Source organism: Mustela putorius, unplaced genomic scaffold (assembly GCF_011764305.1).
Source record: "Mustela putorius furo isolate JIRA1106 unplaced genomic scaffold, ASM1176430v1.1 tig00003988_pilon_pilon_pilon, whole genome shotgun sequence".
NCBI lineage: Eukaryota > Metazoa > Chordata > Mammalia > Carnivora > Mustelidae > Mustela > Mustela putorius.
In genome coordinates, this window is record NW_025422127.1 from 2,306,878 (window position 1) to 2,320,993 (window position 14,116).

The window sequence follows — 14,116 nt, forward strand, 5'->3', positions numbered from 1 at the left end:
GAAGGAGAAGCAGGCTCCCCACTGAGCAGGGAGCCCAATGCTGGATTGAGCCCAATGGGATCATGACCTGAGCTGAAGGCAGACGCTTAACTGGCTGGGCCACCTAGGCATCCCAAGTAAGTAAAATCTTAAAAAAAAGCAAAAGCAAAAGAAAAAAAAATCTTGCCATTTGCAATGATGTGGATGGAACTAGAGGGTATTATGCAGAGTGAAATAAGTCAGAGAAGGGGTGCCTGGGTGACTCAGTTGTTGTCTGCCTTAGGCTCAGGTCATGATCCCAGAGTCCTGGGACGGAGCCCACACTGGGCTCTCTGCTCAGAAGAGAGTCTGCTTCTCTCTCTGACTCTCCTCCCTCTCATGCTCTCCCTCTCTCACTCTATCTCAAATAAGTCAAAGAAAGACAATTATCATATGATTTCATTCATATGTAGAACTGAAGAAACAAAACAAATGAACATAGGGGAGGGGGAAGAAAAAATAAGATAAAAACAGAGGTAGGCAAACCATAAAAGACTTTTAAGTATAGGAAACAAATTGAGGGGAGGGGATGGTGGGTGGAGGGTGTGGTAACTGGGCGATGGGCATTAATTTTTTAAAGATTTTATTTTATTTTTTATTTATATTTATTTTAAGATTTTATTTATTTGAGAGGGCATTTGATGTAATGAGCATGGGTGTTACATGCAACTGATGAATCACTAAATTCTACCCTGGAAACTAATAATACACTATATGTTAACTAAACTGAATGTAAATTGAAAAAAATTTTTTAAGGAAATGAATAAAAATAAAAATAAAAAATAAAAAGAAATCTATAGAGACAGCAGGCTCATCAATGGTTGTCTAGAGACTTGGCAGAAACCAGTGTTATTGAAAGGAGGGAAGATTTACCTCAAAGAGGCACCAGTGAGCTTTTTGGGATGAGATAAATGTCCTATATCTTGGCATGGTGGTTGCACAGATGTATTTCTAAGTCAAAACTCATCAAACTTTATAGTCAAAAGGATGCATTTTGTTTAATATAAATTTTATCTCAATAACATTGGTTAAAAAAAGGTAAACAACTTCCTTGGTCATCTATTACATTACTAAATTTTCTCTGCTTAATGGCATTTATCAGTATATAAGATTATTTCATTTTTTTTTTACTTGTGTATTGCCCAGCACTTCCACTCCATCAGGATACAAACTGCTTGGAGGCAAGGACTCAGTCTTGTCTACCACTCTAACTCCAGCATCTAGAACTACACCTGGCACATAGTAGGAGCATAATAAATTCTTTTTTGACAGAGTAACTGATTAAAATCCTTCAGTGGTTCTGCCTCCAAATTATATACTGATTTCATTCATTCTCATTATCCCCATGACCACCACTTTAACCTATAGTACCATTATTTCTTTCTTGGACTATGCAATGGTCCCTTTGTTTCCACCATTGCTCCCTCATTTCAGTCTCCACAGAGCACTTTCCAAAATGTAAATCAGATCATATTACTTCTATGCTTGAAATCCAAACAAAACAAAACAAAAACATGTGGAGATAATTTGATTAAGAAGTTGAGTAAGCGCATAAAAAAAGTTAACTTAAAACTTCAGGAAAATACAAAAAGCTATACAAAAGTTATAATCCTAATATGAAAGAAACTAGACTGTAATACTGGAGAAGATTTTATTTTATTTTTTATAAAGATTTTATTTATTTATTTGACAGACAGAGATCACAAGCAGGCAGAGAGAGAGGGAGAAGCAGACTCCCCACTGAGCAGAGAGCCCGATGTGGGGCTCGATCCCAGGATCCTGAGATCATGACCTGAGCCAAAGGCAGAGGCTTTAACCCATTGAGCCACCCAGGTGCCCCTGGAGCAGATTTTAATCTCAGCCCACAAATTTTTAAAAAGCCAACGAACACCTTAACCATTAATGATAGGGTAGGAGGCGGGGATAGCCCTTAGAGCAAAAAATCAAGTCTTCTGTATGCATAGGTTACCACTTAAGTGTCTGCCATCCCAGTCTTTATATGCTCTTTATATCTGGTGAATCTCTACTGCCTTCCTGTTATGGTGGGACACAGGTGTCTCACATGAAGTCACCCAGGGTCTCATCTACCTAAACATACAATGAAGCCATCACTCTTTCGAGTCTTGCCACCTCCCCGAGGTTCTTCCACAAAGTGAATGGCCTTTCCTCCTCTGGAAGAGCCAAACCTCATTCGCTTATCAGCCAGAATGAATCTCCTTGTCTTGAGGAAAAGGGCCTGCTTCTTTGAGACACTGTGTACATCCACAAGTCACATTCCCTTTTGTTTATTTCCCCAATTCCAGTGTTTTCTCTAAAAATATTAAGGTTGGAGGAAGAAACTAACATGGGGAGAAGATGCAGGAAATGTATTTGTTCAAATATCTTACCCTAGGTAAAGCAGTACTAAATTATCTTCCTACCTGAGTAGGGAAAGGAGAAATGGGAAAACAGGGAACAATGAACATGTAGAAATTAATATCTCAAAATATTACCTAGTCATGGTCTATCCCAAGTATTGTGCCTTCAGGAAAGAAAATTTGTTTTTGACCTAGATTCAACTCTTTTTTTTTTTTTCAAAGATTTTATTTATTTATTTGACAGAGAGAGATCACAAGTAGGCAGAGAGGCAGGCAAAGAGAGAGAGGAGGAAGCAGGCTCCCTGCTGAGCAGAGAGCCCGATGTGGGACTCGATCCCAGGACCCTGAGATCATGACCTGAGCCGAAGGCAGCGGCTTAACCCACTGAGCCACCCAGGCACCCTAGATTCAACTCTTTTATAACAGAGTCTAAGTTTTGAATTTTCCTGGGCAGTAGGCATTATGACTCACTCCCCACCATGTCCCAATTAATCTAAACTATTCATGGCAACTTACCCCCTTGCCCATGATTTGTTCAGGGATGGACAAATCTAAGCCAACTGGGGACAAATTTGTGTCTCAAGGAGAGTCTTGGTGAGGGCTCTGGGAAATAGACTTCTTAATCTTTAATGCCATGGAAAGACAGGCCCTTTCTTCTCCAATAAATTGTGAGTGGAAAAGCACAGAGTTCCCAGTGCCATTGGCAGTCACACCACAACTAAAGATAAGTGGGATAAAGCCAAAACTGGGTGGCAGAGCAAAGTAGAAAGAATCTGCATCCTCGATGCTATTATTCAAACACTGAATCCTGTCCTTTCTTTATTACTAAAGCCATAATTCCTGGAACCCGTGAATGTGACCTTATTTGGAAAAAAGGTCTCTGCAGAGGTAATTAAACATTCATTTTGTCATTTTCCAGTTCAGTTGGATGTTGAAGAGACACCAATAAAGACATTTTAATTTTAAAAATTCACATTTGACTTGTATTACATGACCACTCTCAAGAGCAAAAACGTCTTTTCAATAGAACTTCACATGACTTAGAAGTTTGGTGTTTTTTTTTTTTTAATTTAGTTTCATGACTTACTTGACAATGTTACTAATGTCAAAAATGTATTCTCTGTAACTGTAACTCTGGGAATCTGAACACTGAGTTTTGTCTTGGCCATCACCTTGAGAGGCCTTGGATAGGTCACTTCCTCCTCTGAGCATTCGGTACTACTGTGGAGCTATATTGGTGGTTCCCATGCACCCAAGGACAACAGAATCATCACCTTGTTACAAACACAGATTCCTGGGCCCCGTCCCAAGCTACTGAATCAGATAATCTAACACTGGGGCCAGGAATCTGTATTTTTAACTAACCAGGCGATTATGATCGCCTGGATTAGATGGCCTCTGGGTTCCTCGTAGCTAAAAATGTGATTTTCTGATTTCTGTTTCTTCTGTCACTGTTTGTCCTATCTCTGCTACTAGATATTGTGTTAAAAAACAGAACCACAAAATAAAAAACAAAAAAACCCAAGACCATGATTTAATCCTCTTTACATCCTTCCAGCACTTACACAGTGCCTGGTATGTTGCAGGCACTCAATAAATACTTGAAAAATTAATCAATGGTGATTAAATAAATGAATGTTATTTTATGTGGATCCCAATCATCTATGAACAGAGAGATCTGTATAGAAAGAAAACATCATAAACTTTTACTTGATATAATCTTGCACTCCCTGTCTGCTCTACTACATATTTTAAATAATGGGTTGTGGGAATGAGGTTAATGCATATTTAGAGACTCAGTAGGAAAGTCGTTGAGATGCTTCTGTGGGCTCGACTATCCTGCAGTATTTCCCAGTGCTGGTGATAACTGACAGAGGCTCATGATTCAGCAGGAGCTCGGTTTCCTCCCCTTGACATTTTCATGTCCAGAAAAACCCATATCCCTAATGAGTCACAGATGTTCTTGAGGCCATGCTGTAGGTCTTTGCATCTGCAAAGGCCAGCTGGGGTTTCTGCAGAGTCCCAGTAAGTGGGAAGAGGCACTTGTCTTCTGCTAGAAGTTATCCATAAATTCTCCGGCAGTGGGTGTCAGCCAAGCAAAGCGTCCCTCAGAATGTCTGATACCACCTCTTGGGACCCTACAGTCTCTTCTCCCACCCCCCTCCCTCCTCCACACTCTACTGACCATCCCTGGACTTCCCCAGCTCAGACACTGTCTGCTGGCTTTGGAAGGTACCGGCTCAGGATGAAATCTGTCACAGGGGTGGGCAACTTAGCTAATGGGATGTAGAGGAGTTTGGCGTCCAGGCCCGGGTTATAGCGGATGCGGGGGCTCCGGGAAATGATGGCGTGCTCCATGCTGTTGGTGACCTCGCTGATCCTTGGCTCTGCCAGCTGCATCATGTTTTTTAACTTGTCAGTATCTGTTTGAAGGCGCAAGAGGGAAGGAAGGTCAACGGCTCTGTTACTCTTCATAAGACATGGTTTCTTCTGCATTCTATCCAAACTCCCTTTCCATCAGATCCCTGATCCCATGTGTCAGGCCGATCTACCACACCCTGCAGGTTGTCCCTTAGGCAAATGCCCTGTAAATAATCTTACTTCTCTTCCTGAACTCAAGAACTGTGTGTTGAATTAGCAATGAGAAGAACTGTGCCCAGTTCTGCCACTTATTAGTTGTGTGACTTGGAGCTTAAACTCCCATCATCTGTAAAACGAGGATAATAATATCTGCTCTAGAGAATAATAAAGATGAAGGGTAGACGATGTGGGAGGACAGAATAGAAAACAAGTGTATACAAGTGCATGGGAAAAATTGGAAGAAAATAAGTAAAAATACTGTCTGGCTGGTGGGATTCCTAGTCACCGGAGGCTCTTTTTTTCTCCTATAGAGGTCCTAGAGATCCCAGATTTTCTACAAAAGCATGCAAGAAAAAAAAATGTTATTAAAAAATAGTAACAGGGGTGCCTCGGTGGCTCAGTCAGTTAAGCATCTGTCTTTAGCTCAGGTCATGATCTCGGAGCCCTGGGGTGGGGCTCCCTGCTCAGAGGGGTGTCTGCTTCTCCCTCTGCCCCTCCCCCTATGCTTGTGCACATGCAGGCACTCTCTCTCTCTCCCTGAAATAAATAACTTAATTAATTTTTTAAAATGTTAAAAATTTTAATTTAAAAAAATTTAAAGTTTTTTTTTACATCTTTTTTTTTTAAGGCCCTGGCCTTTGTCATGAGACCATTGTGTGGCTCAAATGATCTAAGGCACAGACTGGTCTGTTGTAAGGCTCTAACAAACATGAGGGGCTATTCTGTTTGCATCTTGTGCACAGCCCTGAGGCGATAAGGATGGGAGCAAGGCATCTGAGTGGTCCAAGTCTGCCAAAGCTCACAACACAAATAGGAAACAAGCCACATGGCACACTTATGGGTCCCTGATGTACACCTTTGCCTGGGACACCGGCAAGCCACTGGGACTGCTTCAATGAGAGCCCCAAGAACTCCGGAGGAAATGGTGCCTGAGAGTCAGACTTGCCAATAAGGGATTAAAACTTGAAAACCACAGAAACAACAGCTGGCCCAACTTGGGAGATGGTCTGGGAAGATAGAGAATTCACCTCTTCTGGGCAAGACCCGGGTGAGTGGTTGATGAGGGCAGGACAGTGTAGTTTAAGTACGCTTCACCCCCCAATGCCAATGAACCCCCTCTTAGTTTCCTAAAGAGAAAACTATTGCAGTGAACCAACTGTGCTCTGAATAATGTCTCTGCACTCATGGCAGTGCATTTTCACCTGTTTGCTTACAGAATGATGAATACCAGGGGTCAGGAGTGGGCAGCATCTCCCCTAACACTCCTCTCCCCATGAAGGCTATGGTTCTGCCACTCTGAGCAGTTCTCCCCTGGTCTCAATTCTCAAATCCCAGCCCTGCCACTAGTTTTGTGACCTTGGGTCCTTAACCCTTCTGAGCCTCCATGCCCTTAACTCTGCAATGAAAATGAGTCAATGATCCCCAAGGTCTTGCTGTTCCTCTCAGAGACCCCTTCTCCCCCCCCCCCCCAGAGAACTCACAGTTGCGGAAGTACTCCTCCCCATAGCTATCCCGGGTCTCCTGAGGCAGCCGCTCCCATAGCCTTTGCATGCGGGACACCAGGCCCTCCTTGCCCAGGATGGATGTTCGATAGTTCCCGGGCTCAATGATGCTGACTTTCACCCCAAAGTAGTAGAGCTCACGCCTGGGAAAGAAGAGTTGGATTCAGTCTGGGGCCCCAAAATGACAAAGGATCGTCTGGGAGAGTCACTTCTGACGCCTCTATAGGGGCTTACCTCCCCAGGACCCTAGAGCCGCTCCCCCACTCCTGTACCAGCTTGGCACTGCCTTCATGCAAATAAGGGCCTCAGCCCTTTCCCAAGCAATCTGCATTAGGCAAACGCAGCAGGAAAGAAGTCAATGGTGAATCTAGACCAAAACTCTGCCTCCTACCAGGTTCCTCCCACTTGGCCCCAGACCTGACAACCACACGGCAAAGGGAATGAGGCGTCTGGGCAAGGCCTGAATCCTCCTCTGAGGGTCTCCCTTGGGCCTCTCTGCCCCCAGACTTCTCTGTCTGCATGAGAGACTCCCCCTTCTACTCCCATAAGCCCAAACATAGTTTCAGTCGCTTTGGGACAGCTCAAGGGAAGGGCAAGAAGACAGCCCCCATCACCAGCCTCCTCTTCGCCTCATTCCTTCTCCCGGTCTTTGGGGAAGGCCCCTGAGGATGAGGCTTCTTCCTGCTACTGTTAGCTCCCCACCTCCAGAACTCCCCTGCCCACATGCTATCCTCCCTAGCCCTCTCTTCCTGAGGTGAAACCTGCAGGACTCCCACCCAGAGTGGTTTTGTCCTGGGGCCCAGTCACCTGATGCTGTCAGAGAAGGCCTCGACACCAAACTTGGAGACACAGTAGCCGCCACCAATGACAGCCACACGACCTCCAGAGCTGGACATGTTGACGATCCTGCCCCGAGCTTTTTTGACCAGGGGTAGCATATGGAGGGTCACTTCGATCAGTCCTACCAGGTTCACATTGATCACCTTCACGAAGTCCTCCTTCATCAGCCATTCATTGGGTCCACTGGGCAGGCCTACACCAGCATTGTTCACCAGGGCCCAGAGGCCTGGGGGTGTGACGGAGGGAGAGAGAACCACACAGAAATCATTCGTGTCTCCGGAAAGGCATCAGAGTCCCCCACCCACCAGCCCAGGGCTGCCAGGGCACAAGATGGCCCGGCTGGTGGCTTGTGGTGGGGCGTTGTGATGGGCCAGAGGAAGATATACCTTTTACTAATTAGTTTTCCTGAAGTCCTTCAGCCTTCATGCTTCCTCCTCTCTATTCACCTAAGTGTAAGAAACCCACTCCATTTTGCACATTACCAACTCCGTTCATCCACTCCCACATTCATCCATTCATCCCTCCATTATCTAGTCTTGGTCAGTTACAGGGGAAGGTGATAGAGACATGAAGTGAACAAGACAGGGTCTTATCCCTCAAGGAGCTCACAAACCAGAGAGGACATTAATAATATTCATAAGTAAATATGTAACACATTTAAATAAAACATGAAACATTAATTAAAACATGAAAAAAAATGTAATAAGAGCTCTCTTTCAGATATTTAATTTGAGTTGGTGTAAATGGAGAGAAATAATGCTGAGTATTGTCATTCAACTCTGCAAGGACCTTAAGTTCTAGTCCTGGTTCTACCTCCAGCTCCTGACAAGTCACTTCTTCTCTCGATGAAGGGCCTCAGGTCCTTCATCACCTGGGCAGAACATCTGCTTCCAGCCTGTAGCCTGCAATCTGGAGACCCTTCCAGGCTAAACCCCAGAACCTGCAGGGGAGGCCTCACTTTCATTTGTTTTACACACTGAACTTCCAAGTGAAATTCCACTTGGAGGACGGTGTTTGATGCTAAAAACATGTTGGAAAGTCTCTAAATGATACCTAAGGACACTTTCCAGCTCTTTCATTCAAAGATTCCATAAACCCCACTGTCCTGACTTCTTCCCTTCCCTTCCCCTCCCTTCATTCCACCAGCCCCCTTGATAGCTGCAGCCTCAAGATTCCCCTCCCAGCAAAACTCCACTCTTCCAATGGCAGGTCTAGATGTAAACACCACTCGTGGTCCACTGCTCATTTTAGGCCTGGGGTCCACACACAAGCCATGCTCCCACCATACCTTCCTGCCTTCCTCTAACTAAAGAGATGCCAGGAGACCGGCTGCCTGGTAGGACTCGGACCTTCCCAGCCACAGGAGACTCTTTCATCTTACAGATGAGGCAATGAGGCTCCTGGGACCCAAAGACTATAAAACCCAAGTGGCCTCTGTCTGTGGAAAAGGGATACACACTTGCGACGACCTGTGATCACCCTGGCCAATGGCTCTGCCCGCTGGCCAACCAGGACTACCTTCATTTTTTTCCTGCAAAGAATAACTAGAGCAGTGTGAATAGCTCTAAGGCTGTGCCGACCTGTGATGCCCAGACATCTCAGGGGCAACAAGAAAGCATGCTAGAAACCCTGCCCCTCGCTTTCCCAGCACTTTTTAGACCAAGGATGTTGCCCATTGGGGTAGGCAGAATAACAGCCCCTCCAACATGTCCCCATACTAGTCCCTAGAACCTATGAACAGGGTGGGTTACATGGGAAAAAGGAATTAAGAAAGCACATGGAAGTCAAATTGTTAATCACCGGACCTTAAAATGGGAAGATTATCCTGGACTAGCCTGATGAACCCAATATAATCAGAGGGTTTTTTAGGTGGAAGAAGGAGGCAGGAGACAGAGAGAGAAGGACTTGGCCCTACCTTGTTGGTCTTGAAAATGGGGGAACAGGGTCATGAGCTAAGAAATGCAGGAAACCTCTAGAAACTGGGAGAGGCAATGAGATGGACTCATCTCTAGGGCCTCCAGAAGCAATGCACCTCTGTTGACACCTTGATTCCAGCTCAGTGAGACCCATTTTGGACTTCTGACCTCTAGAAGTATAAGTTAATAAATTTGTGTTGTTTTATATATTTTTAAAGATTTTATTCATTTATTTGAGAGAGAGAGAGAGAAAGAGCAACCAATGGGGGGGGAGGGTAGGGAAGATGAAGAGGCAGAAGCAGGCTCCCCGCTGAGCAAGAAGCCTGAGGGTGGGGGAGCTCGGTCTTAGGACTCTGGGATCATGACCTGAGCCAAAGGCAGATGCTTAACTAACTGAGCCACCCAGGCACCCCGAAATTTGTGTTATTTTAAGCCACTAAGTTACTGCTTTAATTTATTACAGCAGGAATAAGAACCTAATATACCCAATGACTCATGAGCACAAGTGGCTCAAGGCTGAAAATGTAGGGCACTGGGCAAGGCAGCCTATTGAAGAAAGAGACTGACTCTCACTCAATTATTCATCAATTAGTTCATTCAACAAAAATTTATTTACTGAGCACCTTACTAGATGCTAGACACTGTCTGGGTACTAAGGATAGATAAGGAAAAGAGACAAAAAGCCCCTCCCCCTCTCACCCCTGGCCCTGCCCGGGAAGCTTTATTCTAACAGGGGAAAACAGACAATAAATAAGAAAAATAAGTAAGTTGTAATAAGTAAGTTGTATATTGGATAGTGGTAAATGCTAAGGAGAAAAGTAAAGAAAGGAGTTACTGTTTGGCCCCTCCTGGGCCCCAGGGCTCTCTGGCCCCCACCCGTTGTGGGGGCCCCCAGACTAGTCCCCTTAGGAGTTAGAACTTCCCTTGGGCTGCTGTTCCACACCAGAGCCATCCCGTTCCTCCTGTTCCTGTGCCCATGTCCTTCGTGCAGGAAGCTTCCTGGGCAGCCCAGCCCAGCCAGCCCACAGTCTCTCTTCCCAGAAGGAGTGGTCACTCTGATGTCAGCATTTAACCTGAAGTTAACCCAACATCCACCATGATGTGGGGAAGAGGACAGATCTCTCTCTCTCTCTCCTGCCTTCTAGCCTGACAAAGTCAAGGACAGCAAACACCCCCACTCAGGGAGTCCAACCTCGTGTTCCCTTTCCCCTTCCCCCAGTCCAATCCCAAGAAGAAACGTGCTCACATTGCCATAGGAGCTGATGGCTGGGACTTCCCAGGTCCTGGAAAGGCAACTCCATCTTTAGCGCCTTGGACATACAGAACACATCTTCCTTCTCCCGCCTCCTGTGGCAGCCTCCCCCCACCCCTCTGAGTCTCTGGCAGAGAAAACTTCCTTGGGAAATCACCCCCTTCATATGAGCTGACCAAACCACACAACGGTTTCCAATCCCCCTGAGCCGGAGCCCCAGCCCCCTTCTCTCCATCCCCTCTCCCACCGCATCTGAACAACAGTGTCCCTGATCACTGTCAGATGTCTGGGGGAGAAAGAGAGAAGAAAACACCGAGAGAGCTGAAGAATGCGATTTGCCCCACCTTGCTCGCCCACTTGGTCTCTCACCCACTGGGTCGCTGCCTGTATGCTCTCGGTCTTGGTGACATCCAAGAGGATGGTCTGCAGCCGGTAAGAGGTATCCTGCCGAAGCTTCTGGGCACCCTCCTCTGTGAAGCAAGCAGCCAGCACCCGCATGCCCCGATCGACCAGCTGCCGGGCCAGCAGGTTCCCGAAGCCCGAGTCACAGCCCGTGATGAAGACGTACTTGTCTGAAAGGTTGCGCACCAGATTGCAGTTCTTAAACCAGCGGTACATAAAGGAGAGATCCGTGATAGCCGCCATGAAGCAGGGGGAAAGTGACGGCCAAGAAGCCTGGGCTCAGGAGACAGTGGGAGAGGCTGGTCCTCTGAGCCCCAGCTGGCAGTCTGCTGGAACCCACTGAGAAGAGCTCTCCTCCCTCTACCACTGGCAACAGACCCAGGGCTCCCGGGTGAGCCACTTTATAATTTCTAGAGGTGGATGCATCAACACACCAATTAGCCTAGATGCAAGAAATTCAAGTCCAACCTGAAGTTGTGTGACCTCAGACAGTCCTGGTGGCTGCCTCTCGCTCTCCCCCAGCCCTGATGGGGGAAGCTGCCAAGGATGGGAAAGACCTTGCTGGTGAGGTCGATGCTGAGACGGGGCTTGTCCTGGGTGGTCTGAGCAGTGCGGGTGAGAAAGGAGGACTCCGCCCAGAGAGCCTTCCTGGAAATCCCCACCTCCTGCCCAGGGACCGAAATCGTTTGTCATGAGGGCAGACACGTCGATAAGCTTAATTTTTATTTTCAGGGGAAAAAGTTAAGACAAATTCATTAATGTAAAACAAGCAGAATTGGTTTTGCCCACGCCCCTCCCCGCCAAACCCACAAAGAAATGAGTTTGAGGTTACTAGCTCTTTGGAATTCTCTGCCCTTAGGTGAATCTCCATGATAAGAAGAAAAAGAAAGCGTCACCCCCAGAGTAGAAGTGCCTCCAAGGTCCTGAGACCAGAGGTAGCAGGGCCCACCTACAGGGAGGCTATTTCTGAAAACTGGAAAGAGGAGAAGCTCCAGGACTGGGTCCTTAGGAGTTGATACCAACGAGGAACCTCACAGCACTCCAGGCAGGCCCAGCTCTCCTGAACCAGTGACCAGGCAAATACACAAAGTTACAGACAGAAGACACAATATCTACTACCCCAGGGCAGGCCCCCCAGTGGGCATTTCCTTCCACCTCTAGGACTAGGCACACACTAGGTGATCTGGTGAGCTGAGAAGCCTGGTGGGGGTTGTGTGACAGTGGAAGGAAGGGATGATGAAGTCAGCTGACACAGTGGCTAATCGGATGTACAGAGGCAGGGGAGACCAGGAATCAAGGGGAGCAAAGAACTCACCAAAATTAGGAGGGAAGCTGATAAAGAAAAAGAAGTAAGAGATGAGAGAGAGGAGCCACACCTAGGACCCTGAGATGCAGGGACAGAAGGATGTTGGAGTCTATGGCAGTTCTTAGAATAAACCTCTAGTGACACGATTCCCCAAGATGACCCTGGCCACCAGCTCATCCTGAGGGACTGGGGGCCACTCACCCACATCTTCCGGGTCCAAAAGCTCTGACAGAAGCGGAGCCACAAATTTCCTAAGGTGAAGAGCCAAAGAAGCATCTCTATGCGCCACTACCCATGAAGGTTAGTGAGCTTCAGAATCAAATAACGTACATGTTGCCTCAGGAAAAACCAGAGAGCTCAGCCATTCTATAGCAAGGATGGTGGGAGCGAGAGGTCAGATCATGGGCACACCCCTGGGGGGGCAGATCCACACCCCTGGTGGGACAGAGTTGGGAAGTGGTGGAGGCAAACCTTACCCATGGCACACCCAGCCCAAGGCACAACTCCCACGCTCAGCTGGGGAGGTATGTCCCAACCCTGACTCCCGGGTAGGTGAATAGAGCAATCTTGGCTAAGGGAAGTCCGACAATGTCGCTCAAGGGCTGAGTAGTCCCAGGAGTATCCTAGTTCTTGAGAAGACAGGTGACATCCAGGGGCTGTCTCTGGATTTAGAAAAGGATGACTTGGAACGACTCCAACACAGGACCTGGCCCGACTCACCATTTCATGGGCCTCTATGCTGACGGATGATTACGGCAGTGCTCCCCTTGGTTCAGACTCCCAACAGCTATGAAAAGCAGGTCATGCAGTGGGGAATGGGAACCACGGAGAAGGGCTCTTTTCCTAGGGCTTGAAATGCCCCACTCTCTGATGACAAGTCCCCCTGCTGAGTAGGCACCTGAGGCTGACAGGTCAGGCTGGTGGTTGGGCTCCATCCACACCTCTGCTCACTAGTGTGGTCAGCAGAGAGGGGCCTAGAGCTCCTCCAGACCATTTCTAGCATCTACTGCATGGGTCAGAATGAATGACACACCAACATCTGACCTTGTTTTGTTTTCACCAAGAACACTAATGTCATTCTGTAGTATCAGATCCCCCTAAAGGCTCCATGGCCTTGGTCTGAAACTGAGGGAAGAAAACTTAGACACCTGATGAGACAGCTCCCAGCTCATTTGTCCTCAGCTCAGGAACCACCACCACTCTCTGCAAATGCTTTCTCTGTTCAGTCCTTACTCAGAACATCTTCAGAGAAGTGGGGACATAGAGAGTCCGCGGTTGCAGGAAGCGCTGGGTAACCGAGAAAATTCCTGCCCGGCACACAGTAGGTGCTCAGCAAAGGTTAGCAGGAAACGAAAGACTGGGGTCCACAAGTGGACCCTGGAGGATGGGGGAAGGGATACCTGGGCTGCGGAAGCTGGGGAGGGCCGCAGTTGGGGGCATAAATCTAAAGGAGGGGACAGAGGGCTGCAGAGAGGATGCTGCTGAGGGAAGGGGGAAGAGGCTTGATGTCCCTGGGAAAGGGACTGGGGCCTGCCAGTGCTTTAGCGACTTCTCCTTGTCTGTCCACCCATGGGTCTCCTGTGACCCCACGTTACTTGATAAATCCTGGAAAGGAAACACTGGCCCCCCACTTCTGTGGAAGGAAGGGGGTGATCTAACTCCCCTCTTGAAATCCCCCTCAGGTTATCCCCCTGATCCCTTGATCTCCATAAAGGCACCGGGCTCCTCCTTTCGTGGACTCATACCCCACTGCTCCCCAAGGCCACAGTTCCCATCACTGGACCTAGGCAAAGTTTCAACTTTTGAGTCAAAAATAATCAATGGACATCAAGGTTTCAAAACAACTCAACAGCTGGTTTGTTCATTTGTTCGTTCCTTCCTTCCTTCCATTCTTTCTTTCTTTTTATTTATTTGCTTGAGAGACAGAGAGTACACAAGCAGGG

General features: G+C 47.3%; 1 protein-coding gene across 1 annotated transcript; it reads right to left on the minus strand.

Annotated features, from left to right (window-relative positions):
- Positions 1-2,707: 2,707 nt before the first annotated feature.
- SDR9C7 (short chain dehydrogenase/reductase family 9C member 7) lies at positions 2,708-14,101 on the minus strand. The gene is made up of 4 exons (XM_004773163.2): positions 10,810-14,101; positions 7,265-7,523; positions 6,437-6,600; positions 2,708-4,798 (listed from the first exon to the last, which is right to left on the minus strand). Exons 1-4 carry the CDS (start codon positions 11,108-11,110, stop codon positions 4,581-4,583), a joined length of 942 nt encoding a protein of 313 aa, XP_004773220.1. The 5' UTR covers positions 11,111-14,101; the 3' UTR covers positions 2,708-4,580.
- Positions 14,102-14,116: the final 15 nt, after the last annotated feature.

Excerpts from the sequence above, each read along its gene's own strand:
- SDR9C7 (XM_004773163.2), bottom strand. The coding sequence starts at position 11,110 with ATGGCGGCTATCACGGATCTCTCCTTTATGTACCGCTGGTTTAAGAAC. Across the intron at positions 7,524-10,809 it reads AGACCAAGTGGGCGAGCAAG|GCCTCTGGGCCCTGGTGAAC; the intron begins GTGGGGCAAATC and ends TCACACCCCCAG. Across the intron at positions 6,601-7,264 it reads GCCTTCTCTGACAGCATCAG|GCGTGAGCTCTACTACTTTG; the intron begins GTGACTGGGCCC and ends CTTCTTTCCCAG.